Below are 21,526 nucleotides of genomic sequence, written 5' to 3' on the forward strand. Positions count from 1 at the left end.
TTGCCGAGCCACTGTGGGGGGTGCTGGTGTGCTGGGGTTGGCCTGGGATGAAGTCACATGGGACATATTGTCTCCTCAGTATGTCCTTTTAGTCCACTTAGGCAAAGGATTATGTTTTATGGTAAAGTGCCAACAGCAAGCACCGAGGAGAAGAGTCAGTGAACAATTACAGTGAGAATATGGTCAAACTGTCATTAGATTCACAGCCAGGGATTCACACAACAATACATCTCTCAGCATCATAAATGAGACCCGGGGATCTAAAAATAAAAGCCACACTCTTTGCACACACCACTCTTTGCACTGAATAAGCACGGCTGTATAGGAACAGTAAAATCCCTCGTCACACCACAGCCAAGGCAAACAGTGAGAATGTTCGAGGAGCTAATGAACACGATAATTGGAGTTTTAGACTCAGGCACTTTGATTTATTCTTCTTAAATAGTAGTGCAGAGAGGAAAGGAAGGTGAGACAATGTTCATCATGCACAGAATATTTGCATCTGGGGACGCTCTGAATGATAATCATGTTGTCTGAGATTGAAGTCAGCCTCGTTTCTGGGGGACAATTAGCGATATATTAAAGAAGATATGAGTATCATCTCTTCAGCTCTTGAGTTATTGCTACGAGGATTGATCTTTGGAGATCTCTTTGCAATGACAATTTAATATATCACAGTGCTGTATATGAGCATTTAAAAATCTGAAAAGCCAGGACTTGCACTGTCACGGCTCATGCATAAAAAGCCTTTTTAATGTGGGTTAAAGCTGAAAAGACTTTTAATGAGCCCACTGCTGTCAGAGAGCAACTCTCCCTTTTGAGCTCAATTCTTTTCAATGCATTAGCAGCTGATAGAAAACAGCAACTTTGACGGGCACCTTAGACACGAAAGAGAGCAACCGATGCACAATGTGCTAATGTAACTGCTTACATTATGCACTGCAGAACTGAGACAAAAGTAGACGCCACAACAAAAGTAGACAAATGAAGAAAACTTTTTTTTGGAGTGCAGCTGCACAGACTTGTAAGAAAGTGTCCAATAATAAATTAGCAATTCTCAAAAAGCGTGGAGAAAGTTTCTGGGCATTGGCATTTCATTGTTGTAACCACAAAGCTGTCCCTGAACTGAATGTGTGAGATAAGTGCTTTGGAACACAAACAAACTGAAACAAAAGAACATGAGGTGGAGATTGGTTTAGTAAGTAAGACAGGGGGAGGAAGCACTTCTGGCGTCCAAGGGCATCATAAACCCCGGCATGTGTCTGCACAACAATGCCAATAGGGGCACAAATTCTCCACACACTGAGAATCGATTTCACACAGAGAGGGGAGGACTTGGAAAGAGGCGTATCGGAGAGCTACTGAAATACTGCATCTTGTGTTATTGGATTTAGAGCCCAATTTTCTACATTTTTTTTTTTCCATGCATCTGCAAGCTGGGGGATCCAGTCAAGTGGAGCTTCCCTGAGCCAGCAAGAGAACGTGTGGCCAGCTGAGGAAAAGAGATTGTTCTGGGGTTTACCTTCATAATAAGTGCTTGAAAATAGTGAGAAAAAAAAAACTTCATTTGGTATTGCATAAAGCAACATGCACAAACTCCATAACCTAAAAGCTATTATACTTTCAGAAAACCTTTTTTTTTTTTTTTTTTTATAGTCTGAAACTAAAAACAACACTGTGGCCCACATTCAAGTGTGGAGAGGAGTCAATAGCTGTGAACCAGCATGTGAGACAAACCTGAGCCACATTTGTGTCCCAAACACACATACATATTTCATTGTGAAAAACAAATGGAAACATCAGAGGTCCACAAATATCAGCGAGCAGGAGGAAGCAGTGAATAGATGCTGTAAATAGAGTCTTAAAAATAAATGATTGGTGATCTTTCTGGTTATTTTTGTGAGATGGGTTAAATCTTCAATTAGGATTTATTTAATCTGTCACTGTTCTGATGTGTCGCTCCAAAAAACAGTTGATTATTTAAGACTGATTCTTTCAGTGATTGATTTTTGAGATGAGAAAGCACAGAAAAAGAGGCTTGTTTTTCATTCAGTAAAGGTCATGTAACTGTATAGCGTACTTTTGGAGCTGCTGAGATGTCAGGACCTCTTTGGATGACGTTATGAGCTGCTTGTGTTGTGTTGAGGAAAGAATCAGCAGGCTGTTTCTTTTGGTTGCAGAATGACAATAATCCCTGTTTTTTGGGTTGTTGTTTTTTATAGTTTCCACAGTGCATAAACGTCCAGTGTCCAGTTTCCTGCAATAAATCCAAACGCAACGTGCGTCACAACATAACAAACTTTTGCGCAACAGCGGTCAAAAAGCACGTGCCCTTCAGGTGTCATAAACAACTGAAAACAACACCTTTCTACCTGGTCACCTAAGCTCTGGATGTTAGTACAGCGACATCTAATGTACAAACATTGAATAGCAATTAAATTGCGGTTATTCCAGCGACGTATTTTGGCTCTTACATTGAGGAATATTACCAAAGGCCACTTAAAGGTCAGAAGATCAGAACAGCATGTCAGAGTGCTGCAAGAGCCACCACAAAAGATTGAAACTACAACTGCCTCAATAAACTCAAGTAATAATCACAATCTGGAAAATGACAGATATTATAGTAATAATAAGTAATAATATACAATATAGCCAAGAGTAACTCATTATTAAACCCACATAAAGATATTTTACTGAATGTTATAGAGATGCTGTGAACTGGGAGCTTGTTTTTATGAAAGCTGTTATGAGTGTTGGCTCCTCTACTTCACTGCTGACTGCAGCCAAGTTTTTCTCTCTATTTAATTGAGTACACCTACAAAGCATGTGATAGTAGTGACACGCCCCCTAGTGTTTCATGTCTGCCAGCCTGCTGGAGATTGATAACCTTGCACTGCGACCGGGAGCATCACTAAAGGAATGTGAATGTGGATTTGGATGTCCTCCTCTCGCTGCTAATTGTTGATGCCGCCCCGAGGGTCTCTCGCATGGTGATCAGGGCTCGTCCCCGGTCTCTTCTGATGTCTGCCCGCTCGGACCCGACAATGATAAGCACAGAGAGTGTTTCGGAGAGCGGAGACCAGCCTTGCATCCGCCTGGAGCCCCTGAAGAACACGCACTTGCCGGGCAAGGCGACGCCGACCGGCGGCAGCAGCGCTGTCTTGACGGACAGCATCCCCAAAGTGACGGCCAACGGACTGCACGACATAGAGGACCGGATCCTGAGGATCACCGGCTACTACGGCTACAACCCGGGATACTCCAGTCACAGAAGTGAGTGAAAACAAAGTAAATTGATGAACCATTAGTAGATGTGATAGTTTCACGCCTTTCTTGACCATGTGTGAGGATGAAAGAGACGGCATTTTATGATTGTGGTCAAAAAGAAAAGAAAAGTGTTTCAAAAGATTGTATAGAAATACAGACGATGCTGTTCGGTGCTGTGGCAGGAGTGTGTGTGGAAGAAACAATGCATCTTCTTTCCTTGCAAATTAGTTTTCCATTTAATAAGGCGATTACAAAATCTGCTATTGCCAGCTCAGCTAACTGGGTTTTAATTATGGTCATTAAGGAGCAGCGTGATGTCAATCACTGTCACCATCAGCTGGAGGCTGATGATCTGCTGGACCATCCATCTATCAGACACAATGTGAGAGAGAGAGAACTAATCTCACTCAATCTGGCAATACAACTACACAGCAAAGTGTCATGCACAAATTATGCTGCCATTTTCAAATTCAATATCTTGAGTTTTATTGTTTGAACTGTTGCCTAATGTTGTTAACATCAGACACTCATGTTGGCGAAGTCACTTACATCGCAAATCAATTGTTTATTCCAAATATGTAATTAAATCAATAAATTTCCAAAATGGCAAACAGCACAGCTCCTCCTGTGATGGGTGCGATAACTGCCAGCTATCTCCTGGCATGCTTGAGATATAGCAGCACTTTAATACTTTAAGCCTCTCTATAATTTTCAATTGTCGACGTGGTTTTGATTGGTGGTGCAATATGGTGAATTCTGCTGACGCTGAGATAAAGGCTGCGATTGGAAGAGAGAGCTGATGGTGCAATTTGTTCAGAGATGATCTCTAAAAACTTGCCCTTCTAGTTCTGTAAAAGTATTGGCAGCGCTGCCGGGATTACAACCAAACTGTAAAAAGACAGTTGGCAGTGTCACAAAAGTCTTTATAGTAATGGGGCAAGGAGTGCAGAGCAGGATTTGACAAGGCATGAAGCATTAGAGCAGAATAAAAGTCTCACCTCTGTGCCACATAATTGACCTATCCATTGTATTGTTTGATAATTTGTTATTAAAAGTAGTAATGACCTGGCACTTTTCTGAAATAAATAAAAAAATGTTTGTGTCTTGAGATTCCCTTGCTGATATACCCTCCACCTCAGCTGAACTGAATTTGTCATGTAAGTTCCCCGTAGGAGAGAGACATACTCACAAGGTTATAACTTTCCCCCGCGAACCTACTGCTAAAATGTGGCCCTCTGTGACATCATGCATTACTCTGACAGACCTGTTTGAAATCTCCGAGAAAATGCGGGTATGCAGATCAGCTCTCATTCAGTCAAGAACTTATCCAGCTGACGCTCTTTCGCACGAGCCCAGAGCACCTCAATGGATTTTTAGAAAGCAGCTGAGGAGAAGGGAAATGAGCTCGTCTCTCATTGACGGCCTCCTGTTTATCAGGAGTGTCAGCTGCAGCAGATTAACCATGAATCCAATCAAACATTTCATTTGAGAATTTAGCCTATCAACTTGTCCACATTAATCTATGGAAGAAAATGTGGAGCCATAATGTAAAATTGAGCCGGTTAAATAGTTCATTGGTTATTGTGTCATCAGTACTGAATTTTTGGCTCTAACAATGAAAATGAAAATTAGGATATGTGTTCTGGTGAATGTGTGCAGTTTGTCAGTCATGTTAAATATGGAGGCCAGTTGAAAACACGCCCACAAAGTGTGACAGAATCAATACTCAGCTGTTGTTCACTGGTACTTTTCAATCATTTAAATGTTTACTTGTTTTATTGAAAGGCTTTTTATTGGAAAGTTTGAGTATGAGCAGTTAGTCTGACAAATCAAAACATCTGAATGCATCTCTTTGAGCTGTAGGAAATTATATCCCTCATTTTTTACTAAATTCCAATTAAATGTTTAATCAATTAGTTGAAAAAAAGGAACTGCAGATTAATCGATAATTAACAACAACTGTTAGTTTGAGCTCTCGTTTACAAGTCTTTTCTGTCCCATCTTATTTTCTACTGTATACCATAGCAGGAGAAATAAAAAGACGGGGTGTCATGTGTGATGTAATTTCAGGCATAAGGAGCAGGTGTGGATTGTAATAGCCATTCTGAACTCATAAAACCTACTGTGTCTGGGAGCTGAGGAGTTATTTGATTGGAGACGTTTCCCATTTCTCTGATAAAATATGCCATCTGTAGCCCTGTGTTTTTCCATCTCGCCATCAACTGAATTGTGTGAATGCCAGAGTCAACAGAAGGTATTCCTCAGGGCAGTACACTTGTCAACATCTTTCCTGCTTGCATAACTAGTAAACACGCTGTTGCTAGAGCTGTCACTGAGGGAGTCTGACTGACCTGCTCATGCACAACACCATCGTCCTCTTAAGTGTGTTAGTTCTCAGAATTGGGATTTTAAAAAGTCACTTTCTTGACAACTTCCGTCTGCCTGAAAACATCACATTATTGTACTTTGCTTTGTTTACACTTTGAGTCAAGAGTCACATGTTACTCAAGCTGGTGAGCATCATTTTCCATAAAGAATAAGACACAGGTGTACGTAAATAAAACAGTAGGCTGATCCTGCCAAGCCTACAGGGTGATGATATATTTAGTAAGATTTGTTGCCAGTTTGTTATCATCACCACTTGCCATCTGTGTTGAATTAGAATATGCCTCTGAGGGAGATTTTGGGCTACATTGGGGTCTCGGCTGTGATACATACAGTAAAGTTATGATATCATGGCTTATATGCGGTGACAAAACTTGAATATTAGAATACAAATTGAATTCTGAACAAGCAAGGTGCAATATTTCCCATCGCACCACTTTACGTAGATAATTGCACAACAACAAAATGTGCTCAAGGGGAAGGTTCAAATGGAATTGAATTTAAATAAGATAAAGAAAGGATGAGTATATTGTAACGGCGCTCACTAAAGGCTCCTGGTTGGAGGAGACAACAATGGTACGTGCAGGAAATGCTTCTACCTGCATCTCCAGAAAAACATTACAGCAATTTTGAAGTGTGTTGCTTCGAATTGCTAATTTCCAAAAAGTGTACAGTGCTTGCGTGCTCCCCGGTGGGTGACTAGGCACTGTGCAGGAGAAATGACAGGTACTGGTAGTGGCAGTCCCACTCAGCACTGAGCCTGTGTTGTTCACCGCTGGCATCACAGCAAGACAGCAGCACACCCAAAGCACACTGAGGGAAATCATGTGGGCAGGACAGGAAAGGTAACCAGTCATCACAGTGCAATGAGTCTAATGTGCACTTCTGTCCACAAAGAAAGTCCAGAGACATAAAAATACAATTTGAAGATGCTTTTGAATCCATACTTGCTCGTGCCGATCCTGGTAGTTCACTTTGCAGTTTTGAAACCATGTACAGACACAATTTACTGCAGGTGAATCTTCCTCTAACGTGGCCTCAAACATTCTGTACGTGCACATACTTTATTTTTTTGGACTGCCCCGTTCCCATGCTTGCTCACTCTGCGCTATTTATAACCTGCCTGACGAATGGGATATGAGCTTTGCCTGAATTACTCCTGGAGTGCTGTTAGTCTTACGTGCTCCTGGGAATTAGCTGAAACGCCGTGCAAGTAATGGATGCAATATTTCTCTACAGGAGAACTGCTGACCTGTGCTCATGCCACAGTGCCTTTGGCCAGATCTGGTCATACTGTGTGTCAGGTGATTCAATATGTTGGTTGGCTGCAGCAATTCATGTGTCCTGCAATAAACCTGCTCTAATCAAAAAGTAATATTGCATAATATAAGAATGCAGTATGTGTACAGCTTGCAGCAGCCTTTCTGTTTTACTGAGTGCTGCTCCACAGCAGCAGTCACTTCAGCAACCGAACACTTCCCCCTTGTGGTCTGTAAAGCTAATAACAACAGTAAACCTTTCACATCCATCAGTGAAATACCGAGCAGTGATACCATACTAGTGCTGTTTTTTTTTCATTTCTAACTTTAAATCTGTGTACTCCACTCCATGGAAGTTATCGAGACCATTTTTATTTGACGCACTATGAGGGCAGGAATTGCTTTCGCTCTGCTGATGCAGCTGTATATGAATTAATAAAGATAACGAACAGCTGAATCACTCAGGTTATGTTTTATTTTGAAAAAGAAATTGTTTAGTTTTACAATACAAAAAGTGCCAAATTAATGCAGAATACTGGAAAGATCAACTGACTCAATATATATCTGCCAAACATCTCATTAACTAACACTATGCATGCTATGCTCATACACCGGTGTAGAAACTAAAGTGGGTCAGTCATGTGATGGCTGATGTGATCTACTTAATAAAGTCAGAATTGGTGCTCGGCATATAAAATCAGTGCATCTGTTCTTTTAATAAAAATACTTTTCATAAATTAAAAGGTCAGGTTACCCAAAAACACAAAAAATGACCAGAAAAAACGTTCTTTCTGGCTGTATCTGATTTTAAATATTCTTCGACACCATTCAAAAACTACTTGATGGGTTGTTTTCAGTGCCACACATTAAATTCCATTAACTTTGATTGAATCGTGGCGATGGCTGAAGAGCAGTTTTCTCAAAACTTTGGCACATTAATTTGGGCGAACTGACCCTTTAATGGTTTGAGCAAAGCCTCCCCTTGACAGACCTCACTTCTGTTGCAACTGTGATGCAATCCATCCTATTTACCACTAGATGTCCTCATCTTCCAGTGTTCTTCCTACTTTGGGCTGAGTTGATGGTGTGAGGTACAGTGACTGGAAACACACCTGACAGCCAGAAATAAGAGGTTGTCCAGTCCCCATTTCAGCTAAATTCGGCATCCTGCGTCGGTCTTTTCTGTTTCTGGTCCTGTCGAGATGTGATGAGTAACAGAGAGATGCAAAAGACAAAGAGCCTTCTACTATAAACTGAGGAGCTTTGGTTAATCTAAATGACAAAAGAGCCTGAATGGGTTGAGTGCGTCAGTGTGCACAGGAGATGCGCTGTTGCTATGGAGGTAAAGAGCGAGGATGCTGTACTATATTGTGCTTTGATCTATAATGCATGCAGACCATTTTGTTTAATAAATAAAATTAAGTTTATTAGTTTCACCTAAAGGTAGTAATTTTTTGAAACTGTTCAGTAGAAGTATTGATTAAACTTGACGGTTATTTTGGAGTTGCCGTTTGTGATTCTGTTGTGTTCAGTAGAGATGTGCATTTGTTTGTGTTGGATATGACGCTGTTTGGCTGCAGAACTGTCAATGAGAGAGAGAAGTGTTTCATTTTAATGAATGATCAATACTCTTCTCCTTTTATCAGACGTGAGATCAGATTTGTAAGAAAGAAAACAGAAAGACAATAAAATATACAAGTGAACCCATTAGTTGGAATTGAACTTGTGATGTTTTTAGTATATGCAGAACAGTGTAGAAAGACAGGATAGAGAGAGAAATAATCCCCTTAAAACTTTTAGTCCCTGGTCTAATATTTGAGATTGAAATGTGCCCTCCTGTAGTGCCAGTGCTCCAGGTATTTCTTTTAATCCGATAGCGATTAGCATCCTGGGCTCTGCTGACTCCATCGTTTTTCTGCCCCCTCCTCGTCTAGTTGTTGGCTCCGCTCATCAGCAGGGCTATTTTTAAGTTTAACCCTCCTTGGGGGATCCATACCCCCAGCTTATCCCCTGCTTACACCTGAGCAAACATTATTCAGCCATGCTTGTCACACATTTAATGCACAAACATTGTTGAGTCTCATGTAATCGCCTACTGCATTTGCATTGGTGTTACACTCATTCTGTTTTGTAACACCGAGTGCCCGCAGGGAATAAATGTGTATGCGCCGTGGCGTTGTCCTAAAAAAAATGACAACAGAGAGTTGGTTTTTCAAAGTGTTTCTCCAGTACTGAATTCTGCATTCAAACAAATGGTGTTACTCAAACGTGGCCCCAAATTTCTTTCCATTGTAACAAACAGCCAAACAGTAACTGTGCTGTTTTCTGTTCTCTCACAGGCCTGAGGAATGCACAGAAAAATACTCTGATCTGCTGTGCGCTTTGTAGTTTTACCAGAACTTTGGCTGATGAGCATTGGAAAGCAGAGACAGACAGGAAGGGAGGGGTTCAGGGTGATGCTGTTATAATAACAGAAATCCTGGAGCAAACGTACTGCAAAATAGCACTCCAGTAGTCTTCTTAACCAACCAGCTTAGACAAAAGGCTATCACACTTACTGTACTGCATGTTTACCTCGAGTACTTTCTGTTTTTCAGGTCACAGTGCTCCTGCTTCAATTTTATAGACTTTATTGGTGAACACTGCATAACATCGGCTATATTAAGATTATATTACTGTCTGCAAAGCCTGGTGTCCGACTGCATGCACTGTGCATTGATATGTTATTGTTGTAGAGGTCCAAACAACATTTAGGTCCATTAAATCTCAAGATAGATAAACCACAGCGAGAGATAGAATGACCGGAGGGCTTTCCTTGAAATGGAAACTCCTGACCACAGTCCTGAGGCTCACTCACATCACCCAGACTGACCCTCCTCAAGTCCACATGGCTGCTGATGGGAGTCTTTCCCTTGACCGTGTAACAGTGATGGAAAAAGTATTGAAATGCTATATTAAAGTATCAGCACCACAATGTAAATATTTAATGTAAAAGAAAACATATAGCGTTTCTCAAGAACTCTCCTATAGCACCTTTGCAGCCAAATCCAGTTTGACAACCACTTTCTATAAATGGTCAGTTACATAAATATCGCTGACTGAACTCTCTACAAGCATTACATTTCCTAGTGTCAAGGTGCTGACGCAGTAAGCAGTGCTTTAATGTTGTGGGTGACTGCTTTTCTAAAACTATTTTTGGTTAGTTTGAACTCTTTTGGAAAAGTAACATTCCTGCTCTGCTTATATTTCATAGTTTCTATAAGAAGTAAGTCCATATCAATATTCTTGATTGAAAGTTGTAAATGTTCTTGTTAAGCTTAAAGTACACTACAAACACAAGTTTTGTAGAGGTTTTGCTTTGTTGTATGGGTGGAATATGGAAATATCATGCGGGCAGCATAGGGATGTGTAGACATGCAGTAGTGATGTGAGGATTATGTGGGTAGAGAGGCCTCTTGTCCTTCTAAATACCGAGAGCACTAAAATTACCTATCTATGGGATTGTCGTGTATTCATGTGCACATGGTTTTTTGTCATTTTCATATTGTTCAATTGATTAATGTGACATTGTTGGAGGCAACGAGAGAGAGCTCGACAAATAATCTGACTCTCAAGGGGTAGTCAAGAGCAGGAAGATGTGCCAAGAAGAGAGAGAGTCATTAGAAGGCAGAGGACGAGTATACGGGGACAGAAGAAGTGAGGAGAGTCTGGTCAGGTAGAAAGGGGAGGGCGGGAGGAAGTAGGAAAGGAGGGGGCGCAGCTAACACAGCATAATTAGCCTGGGCTGCTTGGTTACCTTCCAAACAAAGCTGCTGATTTGTGGAGCTAAATAAGAGGAGGAGAAAAGCGAGGGAGACAGAGAGAATAGAGGAGGGGGAGGACAGAAAGAGATGAGGGGAGTGATTGCACCATGCCACACACACTTGAAGCTCAGTCTCCCTTGGAGACAGTGGCAGTGCTGGATCACGGCATGACAGTGCAACAGTAGAGTCTCCACTTCGCTGCCCTTCCACTGAGCCATCTCCACTGAGCTGTGTCACTATCCAGACAGACATAGAGAGCGAGAGAGAGAGAGAGAGAGAGCACCAGTAAAAGTGAGAGCGCTGGGCCGGAGAGGAACGGAGAGTCTGGACTGGAGTAGAAGGAAAAGAAGACAGAAGAGTTGACAGAGATCAGGGAGGAGGGGGCAGTCAAGAGGGTGAAGAAGACGCGGAGGAGTCAGGAGTCTGAGGATGCACGGAGCGAGCAGGAGGAGCTGCTGAGCGTGCAGCACCAGCATCCCAGGCACACTTCTACACTCATACACACACACACACACACACACACACACACACACACACACACACACACACACACACACACACACACACACACACACACACACACACACACACACACACACACACACACACACACACACACACCTTTCAGGGGAGGACAGTGTGTGGTGCCCCCAGTGGAGGATGAAGAAGCACTCGGCCCGAGTGGCTCCTCTCAGCTCATACAGCACTCAGGTCCTGACCTGCCCCATCTCTGAAGGTAACAGGGAGGGTCCAATGTGCCATTTATACTCTACTGTGTATGTGTTATGTGTGTGTTAGCATGGACTTAGCTCAGATAGGCTGCTTAAAACTATGAAGTACTTTTATCTTCATGGCCATGGCCACAGGTGACATTATATGGTTTCCCAGAAGGCATCACATGCACCAGTGCCATACAGAGAGTATGCTGTGCCATACAGATGCCGTGATATGGATGCTTCCTACTGAAGTGTGTGCTGCATTTACTTGGATCGTGTGAGATGAGAAATTAGTGTCTTTAGAGTTGGCAAAGCAGAGCTGCCTTTGAACTGACGATCTAACAGTTTTACTCTGGACGTTGTAAAAACAAATTTGGATCATTTCAGATTCCTGTTAGCGTTTGGAAGCTAAATGCATTGGCAGGACGTGTGGTAGGCCCGAGTTAGCTGCCTTTACATCTGTTAATTGTGCTCGCCTGTTCTCGTCTCATCACCTCTGCTCTCCACTCTACAACAGCTTCATAAAAGCCCTCCACCTTTAACTTTTGCAACGGAGGCGAAAGAATGATACCGCTAATCAACTTTTCATCAGCATCACCATATCCATGCCGCATCTTCTGAGCTGATTTGGATGAAGACTTGATGCGTTTGACTCGTAGTGAGCCTGACTGCCACTGCAGACATAACTGTGAGCTTCTTATTGGATTCAGCAGGGCTCCATCAATCAGTGTCACCGGCATGCAGCGTCAGTGGCGGGGAGAAAACATAGAGTGGATTGAAACGTGAGGTTCGAGTAGCATACTGCGTCACACTGAGTAGATAAGGTCTGTAAAAAGGTGCCAGTAGTGAGTGATCCTATGCAGCACAGTGTTTTCTATAATGAAATGGTAACACTTCCAACGACACCTGTTCTGCCCTGAGTGATATGTCCATATTTTCTAAAGGGTTACATATTGTATTATATAACATTGTAGTCTATATACAGGATAGTCTTAAAATGCACTGGGTGCTTCTCTGACAGAGGTGGAAAGGAGCTTGTCTCTGTTGCATTTACTCATACTTTTATGTAATACTTTTATGTAATCACACTTCAAAAACAGACACCTTTGGAATTTACTGTGCAGCTAAACAGGTATTCTTAATGTTACCTTTCAGGAGTTGTAATTTTGCAGCAAATTATTTGTGACAGCTGGTGCTTAATTACTTTAAAGAGTAATATTTGTTTTCCAAATATGTTACCCAGTACTCTGAGTCTACTGAAATTGAGCTCAAATAGTACTTTTTCTGCTTTGGTAAAGTATATTTTTCAATATTGTGTTGTCAGCCTGTGTGTGACAGAGATTATTGCTTCACTTGCATCTTTTTAGCGCCGACACTCGTCAGCAATAACACTGTCTGCTATGAGAATACAATTTTGGCCATGAAAGCTACTTTTATGAGGCAGGGGAATAGTGGAGTTATAATATTACTGCATCTTGGCACAAGATCAGCCAGTAGTGGCTGTTACCTCAGGACAGAAGAGCTCGCATCCAACACTAAAAGCTTTAGGTTTTGTCGGTGCTATGAAACACAAACCATCTTGCTTGGTAGATGAAAAAAAGTAGCCATAAAGAAAAAAAAAAAAAAGGAACGAAAGAGCTGCCTCTCTCTTGCAGAAATATCAGATCTCAGTTTTCCAGTTAGCAACCACCAGGCTCATTAGGTTGATTGAGAATCCTTGCTGTGACAGAATGTAATTAGACCAAATCCCTCGATGATCCTGCAGAAACAAAACTGTGTCGCTGTTGAACATTTTGGTTTCACCACATACTGTAAACCTGCTCCCAGCTGTGAGGTGAAACATGTTATCTGAGGTTATTTTCTGAGAATTTTCACTGTCTGTAATCAACTGAACTGAAGAACTTTATCTGTCTGACTTTATCGGTTGGAGTAATCATTATTTATGCTGAAGGTTTTCACTTCTTTTAGTTTAGTAAGTGGGATTTTTCAGGTCAGCACTTTGGACAGACTCAAGGCCAGTGCTGCAGTGCAAAGCTGGAAAGTACATTTACTTAAGTACAAATTGAGGTAATTGTACTTTAGAGTATTTCACTTTTGTGGCACTTTGTACTGTGCTGCATGTCATTACTTTTTACACCGCTACAGTTATCTGGCAGTTATGATTACTGGTTATGTTCCAGCTCAAGGCTTCACATAAAAACTTGTCATATTTCAGATGTCTGTAACCTGTTAGTGGCTCCAACAAGCAACAATTTCCTCTCATGTAATGTAATGAAATCATCATTTGTATAAAATGATCAAATATATCATAATTAAGCAAATATTAGATCATATTTATCATCTCAGTGCACCACAGTGTACAAAGTAGAATACACAGTATTCAAAACCCACTAACCCACGGTTTTACTGCATAAAATGCTACGGACACACTGATGAATCGTAACAAAAAAATTTATACCAAATCAGTTACAGGGAATTTTCAGCAAAATGCCTACTTTTAGTACATTAGGCTGATCATAAATATGCACTTATTATTTAAGTAAGATCTCAAATACAGGACTTTTACTTGCAATAGAGCACTTTTACATTGTGTTATTGGTACTTTTACTTCAGAGGAGGATGTGAGTACTTCTCCCATCTCAGCACTGACGCGACTCTAATCTGTTATTTTATTATCATTTGGGTACAATTACCACCATCCCCTTTCTTCAGTACTCTTACTGGGTGCCAGCAATGATCACATGCATTCATTAAGCTTTTAAAGTAAGTTTGGACTCTGGAGTTCTTTTATTAATTTACTTTTTTCATTTTCCTCTCTCCACACACATTTTGTTAAGAGGTGTCTTTGGATGTAAGAAAGAACTATTTACTTGAAGGCACAATCCACTTTCATTACACATCACTGACACTACTTGTCATGACATCCTGCTGAGGTCTCTTTGAAATCGCAAACAAAAGATACAATAATGAGAACCCCTGAGGTGCACTGCTACTGCAGAGATACAACTAGTACAAGGTAAAGTATTTGCAGGAGCTCCAGTGTCTGTAGCCATGGTGGAAATGGCAGAGCGTCACGTGCTGAGCTAGCAAAAAGAGCACAGGCAGCAAACACCCAGCACATGTCATCTTTTATTCCTGCCCTGGTGTAAATTGATCACACTGTTGAAAGGTAAAGAACGGATCTGAGCTCTCTCAGGAAATGCTCACACACACAGCACTTCACATATACCGCACAGTTAAGGCCCAGAAGCCACTTACTCCCGCAGTCCATTAGGGCACAGGGCCAGATGTACCAATGCGTCACTGACACAAGATTAAAGTAAAGGCTCCATCTATTCTTATTTGTATGTTCCAGTATAACCCGCAGGAAGCCTTTTCATAGCAGGAAGGTACCAACAACGGTACCACCGGTACCAAGGTTGACTTGACTTTCGAGTGGAATGTCATGTGGTTAGGTTTACTCTCGCTCTCTAGGCATCAGATTTCTGTGCACACCTGCATACAACGGGTGAGCAGTACATGCTGCATCATGAGGCGACGAAGCTATTTCTGACATGCACAGCCACCATGCTAACCCGACACATTTTAAACAAAGCTTCTTCGCGAGTGCCTTTACAACAAGAATTGCAAACTGAAGTAGTGATCACAAAGGACGATTTGATCAATAGTTTATGTGCTGGACCACATCCGGGGAGTCACAGTCAGGGTTGGGGAGTGAACTGTCACTACATGTAATTGAATTACAAAACAAATGTAATTATAATCATTTGCAGTTTCTTAAGAAATATGTAATTAAATTACAGCTACTATTTAAAATGTTTCTTTTCGGGAAAATATGTAGAATATAAGATTCATTATGTATCTTTGCAGAAATGCTTTCTATCTACGTTTTTGATTGGTTTCTCTTGTTTGAAGCAACCATGCCAAGGTGGTTGGCCATGTTGTTGAATAAAATATATAAAAGATATTTAAAAAGAGTCAACCAGAAACTAGCATTAAAAAAACAATTGTGAACAGTACCGAGCTCAGTTGATAGTTCTCTCATCTCTCAGTTTCCCCTGAATATAGACTTGGTTTGAGGTTATGGGAAAAAATGTTCTTCACTGCAGTCAGTTGTGATCTACATACTTGTGATTTGTTTTGCTGGTTGTGCTTTAAAATCAAAGTATTCCAATCTCAATTCAAGTCTAGAACTTTTAATAAAGGTTTGACAGTAATTAGTGTTGATTTCTGTTTTGTGATTTTCATGGCCTCGTTTAAATTCACATTTTAAGACTTTTCAGCATTATAGCGCAGTTTTAAACATTCGTTAGGAAAGAAATCTAAAAAGTTATAAAATTGAATACGTTACATTACTTTGATGAAGCAATTCAAACTTATAGGTGATAAAGCCATGTTGGTAAATAGTTATATATTCCTCATTGAAGTTTAAGCTGGAAGTAAAACCCACATAAAGCAGATGCTACAGTGGATTTCAATTGATTTTCTCTCACCTCTCATCAGGAGAAGATGGTTCAGAGTCTCAGACAGAGACACCAGGCAGCGAGACCAGCGGAGAGAGCCGGTCCTACCAGACATGCACCAACACAGTTCTGAAGGTCCTGGGTGGTCTGCTGGTGGTGCTGTGCGTCTCCTCCTCCTGGGTGGGTACCACTCAGGTGGTGAAGCTGACCTTCCAGTCATTCTCCTGCCCGTTCTTCATCTCCTGGTTCAGCAGCAACTGGAACATCCTCTTCTTCCCCATATACTACTCGGGACATGTAGTTACAACACGGGAGAAGCAGACGCCCATACAGAAATTTAGGTGAACCTCTGAAATAAATCTTTAATTTGAAAACAGATGACCACAGTTACTCAAGAAAAGTACAACATCTCCCCAACTGGATCTCTGAAAACTTTTATGGCCTTGGTGTTTCTCTCTAACAGGGAGTGCAGCAAGCTCTTTGGGGAGGATGGGATGACTCTCAAGCTTTTCGTAAAGAGGACAGCACCCTTCTCAATCCTGTGGACACTGACCAACTACCTGTACCTCCTAGCCTTGAAGAAACTGACCGCCACTGATGTCTCTGCCCTCTACTGCTGCCACAAGGCCTTCGTCTTTCTGCTGTCATGGATCGTCCTCAAGGACCGGTTCATGGGTGTCCGGGTCTGTATGAAAACAAATAAGTGTTATTGTGCTTTCAATGAAAGTTTTTCTTGCCTGTAAAGGCAGTGCTGATGCTGATGGCTTTGAATCTCTATTGCAGATCGTGGCAGCCATCATGGCAATCACAGGCATTGTCATGATGGCGTATGCTGATGGTTTCCACGGCGATTCCTTTGTGGGTGTGGCACTGGCTGTGGGCTCAGCCTCAACTTCAGCTCTCTATAAGGTGCGACTGGAAGCATATTGCAGTCTAAACTTTGTGTGCTCGCCTGCACTGAATTGAAATACTTGTATAGTGTCAACTTCAGGTTTGTTATTGTTTCCTCACCCTCCAGGTGCTGTTCAAGATGTTCCTAGGCAGCGCCAACCTTGGAGAAGTAGCTCATTTTCTTTCCACCATGGGCTTCTTCAACCTTATCTTCATCTCCTGCGTGCCCCTCATCCTCTACTTTACCAAGGTGGAGCACTGGGGCTCGCTGTCCTCGCTGCCCTGGGGATACATGTGTGGACTGGCAGGACTGTGGCTGGGTGAGAGTGCACGCACATCCTGGTGAAGCGTGAGGAACATTGTCAGAATGAGTGTGAATATTGCCTTTTAAATAAATGACAGCATGTTAGTAGGATACATCTCCTGGTCATCATGACTGTCTGTAAAAAAATAAAAAAAAAAAAAACTGTCCATGAAACAGACAACCAGTTGACTAATTGTTTCAGCTATAATTAATTTGTACTTTCAACTTCTTCCAAATCTTTTACAGTGTTCAACATCTTGGTCCATGTTGGTGTGGTGCTGACTTACCCCATTCTTATCTCCATAGGGACACTACTCAGTGTGCCAGGCAATGCAGGTAAAGTTTCTCTCAAGTATTACCTCCAATTAACCTAATTATTATTCCTTGATTAGTATGCTGTGAATTAAAATGAAAAAAGAGAGTAAATGGCCACACATACTGTGGCTTTGTAATGAGAGGTCAGCACTTAGGGCCACTGTAGCAAACAGATTACACAGCAAGTCTGCCTCTCTCATCCTGGAAACCCAATCATCAGTGTGCCTCAACAGACCCTGCAACTATCCTCTCGCTCAGGGAGGATCAGGTTGTCAAGGCGACACTAAATGCCTGCAGACGAGTTCTTTTCTTTAACCACGATGGACTGTATGAAGGTCAGTGGGTTACGGCAACTTGTCCCAGGGCTCCAAACCGCAAAGACACAGAGGATAAAGTGGATCGCTTGTGCTGATTATAAGCCGTATTTGCTACACTCATCCCCTACAGCCGCAGTGTCCTGTGGTTTATCTTACTTTTTGTAATTAATCTCAATTTGTTTTTGTTTCTCCTCCACCCTCTCTCTCCCTGTCCGGCTCTTTGGCTCCCTCTTTTGTCCCCGTCTTTCTTTTTCTCACCGTAGCCGTAGATGTTTTGAAACATGAGGTGATCTTCAGTGTGGTACGCCTGGCAGCCACCTGCATCATCTGCCTGGGTTTCCTGCTGCTGCTGCTGCCGGAGGAGTGGGACTCAGTCACGCTGCGTTTCCTGGCCAACATCGCAGACAAGAAGTCGGAGGAACACGGCGAGGAGCTCACAGAGTCCAGTGGCCACACTCGAAGCCGCAGTCGGGCAAACGGCACTGTTTCCATTCCCTTGGCATGACATGGCTGAGCTTTGACATCAACCTCTGTTAACCAGCGCTGAAGGCCTGTCTGCTCATGTTCCTTCAGGGCCCACTCTGGAGGTGTTGTGCGATGTTCAGTCCACAAGGACTGATCCATGAGGAAGACGGGAAGCATTGTTTTGAACTCTAAACTTCACTCTGGAGATGTACCTCTGTCTCTGTCACTTCACAACCGGAGGGGGAAATGAGAACATTTATGGCTCATGCAAACAGAAAGGGTTGAAAGTGTTATTTACTTTCTTGAAATACTTGCCACGCTCTGTCCCTCGCACGCACCCAAACCAAGAGCTGACTGGCTTTCCCTGACATGCTCTGCGGACTGTATTCTGTGAATATAAATATTGGCAGGGCCAGTTTGGCTCAATCTTATATGTATTTATGATATTTATTTAGATCTGTATCAATAAGAGTATTAATTTTAAGTCTTACTGAAAAGTATTATATACATGAATGGCAATTATACTATGCGTACTGTACAGGCTCTTTTGGTTTTGTAATAAAAGATTTGAAAACCCTCATAAAAGCAGTGCATTTTAACTCAAGTTTAATTTAACTAAAGTTATTTATGATGGATTTTTCGGTCTTAACTTGTCACCTGCATCAGAATCAATAAGAATGCCTACATTGCTGCTGGAAAACCTTCACATCTTAAAGAGCAAAACAACTTCTCTATCGAGTCTAATTCTAATCAGCTCATTGAAAATTGACATTATCGTAAAAATACACATCATACATGAGACAGTCTGTGGTAAGGAAAAACATTAAAAAAAAAACTTTAACAGAGAGAGAAACTTCATCAATAACAACAACAGAAGAGATGTTCTAATAGACAGAAATACTGCAGCTTAAAATATATATTACAATATGTCAAAAGAACAAACATTATATTTATACAATAATTGAAAACACATGTTCCATATTTTAAAGGCTGATATTACGCTAGTATTTTAGACTTAATGTATTTATATTTAACAATTTTTAGGTGAATAAATTAATAAAAAGTAAGGGACTCAGCAGTGTGGACAAACCATGACTAAATTATTCCAAATATTGGAAATATTTCTGGCTGTGGCCCTCCTTGCATATTTTCCCAACAAAATCCATTCTGTCATCACATTAAAACCGGACTACAGACCCCTTAAATACATGACTATGATATTAGCCACAGTATTTTAATGTAAAGTAGGTTTGAGGTGGGTTCATCACTTTTTCATCTGCAAATATGGAAACAGTCCTATATGTATCAGAGCCAGACTGTTGTTGTTTCCACCGTGTACTTGTATTATGACCGAGTATTTTTAGCAGACTTAAGTGGTGTGATTCATACAATATTTGTAATTTGTAAAGTGCATTGCATTGATTTGGCAGCGATGACTTTGCAGAATTTTTTCCCGCTGCAATATATTATGTAGTTTTTTTTTCTGTGCTGCACTTAGCTGTCACTTACTGACACACACACACACACACACAAAAGATGATTCTTCTTAAACTGACAGAAACAATATGTGTAACAATAAGTATCTGGTAATAGTCCACAGGACATGTTTGCCCTGCAGAGCACAAGACTGTGATAGACACTTGTCAAAATGACTTTCTTGTATCATATAAAATGGTGACAAAATTAAATTTCTGTCCATATAGTGTTATTGAAATGATGAGGGTGTCAGTGGAATAATTTCTCATTCTCTCTGTCACTCACACACTCCCAGGAGTCACACAACGAAGCTGTTATGGTGGAGTGCAGTCAGTGAGTCGAGACCTCTAATGAAGCATTTGCTGAGATGAGACTTTCAGCTGAGCAGTTGCGGTGGCATTTAAACATATTAAAATAAATGAGGTAGAAGAAGCAAAGGAATGTATATTGTGCAAATCTTAATTTCATAACGGCCACAGGCCCCCAGCTGGCGGCTGATAAAACACATTAATTAAAGGGGAATGTAAACTAACGCTTTAGCCACAGCAACAGATTTTTGTACACATTTCTATCAGATGATGAGCTGACAGAATAAACAGCATTTATGAAGAGAGAATCACAAAACCCTGCAACAAAGTTTAGTCATGTGATGTTCAAATGCAAGTCGGCATCACCAAGCAAATCCTGTTTTTTAAAGTAACATGCCACAACTATTAGTGCTCCAACGAAAGTAAAACACGGAGTCCAAACTGCAGCTGCACCAATGAATAATGCTGCAAAGAGTCGACAAATGCTGGCAACTAGTCAATGCTCTGAGGCTGTACTTTTCAGTCAAACTACTAACATTAGTACGCTAACATGCACAAAATGACACTCTGATATTCAGCAAGTATCATGTTTAATATACAATTAGCATAGCATGTTAGCATGATAACATGTAACACTAAATGCAGCTGGTGCAGCTGGGAATGTCAGTTTGCAGGATAAAAAAAACAAAAACAGAACCAAAGGCCAACTTTCACTACCACAGTTCCTAAGATATTTAAGTACAAACCAAAACGATTGACCTCATGTGGGCACTATGATTCATGTCCTTCCAAAATCTCAGAACAATCCATCAAATATTTGTCACTACATTTCAGTCTGGACCAACCAAATGACATTGCCATCCCTGCTGCTAATAACCAAAATAAAGTGATTTATTTACATTATCTCCATCACACAAACTGCACAACTAGTGCCTAACATGCAGCCCAGTATGGCCCACGACTGTGACGGTGTTTGTCCACCCCCCAGTGCTTCTCTGTGAGCACTGCTGGAGTCATATATTTCAGTCAGTTAACAACTTCCCAACAAACCTGCCTCTCTCCTCGCCCCTGTGGGCTTTCAGATAGCAAAGAGGGTGCAGGAAAATAACAGGTTCTTTCAAGCATTAACTTATGAGTGATAAAGTAACCTGCAGGGAGAGTTGTCATAGAAACCCAGCTCATTATCATGAGAGAGTCAAGTATGAAGGCAGGAATGGAGGACGCACCAACTCTTTCAACCACTACCAAAAAGTGTTTATTGCAGTTGTATGAAGCGACGCTTCAGGACAAAGATTAAGTTTGCTGGGATAGGAGATGAGAAGGCCGCTAGGTTTGCTTGGAAGCAGCTGGAACACAAAGGGGAAGGTGGAGAGTCTCTTTCAGAAGTTATTCTGTGACTGACGGGACTTCTACGCGACGGGCCAAAAAGCCACAGGGACTCAACAACTACATGAGAAATATCAAACAACACAAGCGCTCCTACGGTGACAGAACTCCCATGTGCCTGACAAGAAGACAACAGAAAGGTGAGATTATTACCTTAACACCTAACTTCAG

The 21,526-nt window shown here is 41.4% G+C and overlaps 1 protein-coding gene across 2 annotated transcripts; it reads left to right on the plus strand.

Moving 5' to 3' along the window:
* The first annotated feature begins 2,905 nt into the window (after positions 1-2,905).
* On the plus strand, positions 2,906-18,242 carry slc35f4 (solute carrier family 35 member F4). Of its 2 annotated transcripts, none has more exons than XM_069714869.1 (7): positions 2,906-3,273; positions 15,934-16,234; positions 16,357-16,576; positions 16,677-16,802; positions 16,912-17,104; positions 17,335-17,424; positions 17,984-18,242. In XM_069714869.1, exons 1-7 carry the CDS (start codon positions 2,988-2,990, stop codon positions 18,223-18,225), a joined length of 1,458 nt encoding a protein of 485 aa, XP_069570970.1. In that variant the 5' UTR covers positions 2,906-2,987; the 3' UTR covers positions 18,226-18,242. The 2 variants fall into 2 exon arrangements, with proteins under 2 accessions (XP_069570970.1, XP_069570971.1); XM_069714870.1 differs by lacking the exon at positions 2,906-3,273 and adding an exon at positions 10,869-11,450.
* The last annotated feature ends 3,284 nt before the right edge of the window (positions 18,243-21,526 follow it).

The sequence above is a fragment of the Brachyistius frenatus genome, unplaced genomic scaffold (assembly GCF_029030835.1).
Source record: "Brachyistius frenatus isolate BFR_SWC_R1_liver_20210118 unplaced genomic scaffold, ASM2903083v1 Contig_136, whole genome shotgun sequence".
NCBI classification, from domain to species: domain Eukaryota; kingdom Metazoa; phylum Chordata; class Actinopteri; family Embiotocidae; genus Brachyistius; species Brachyistius frenatus.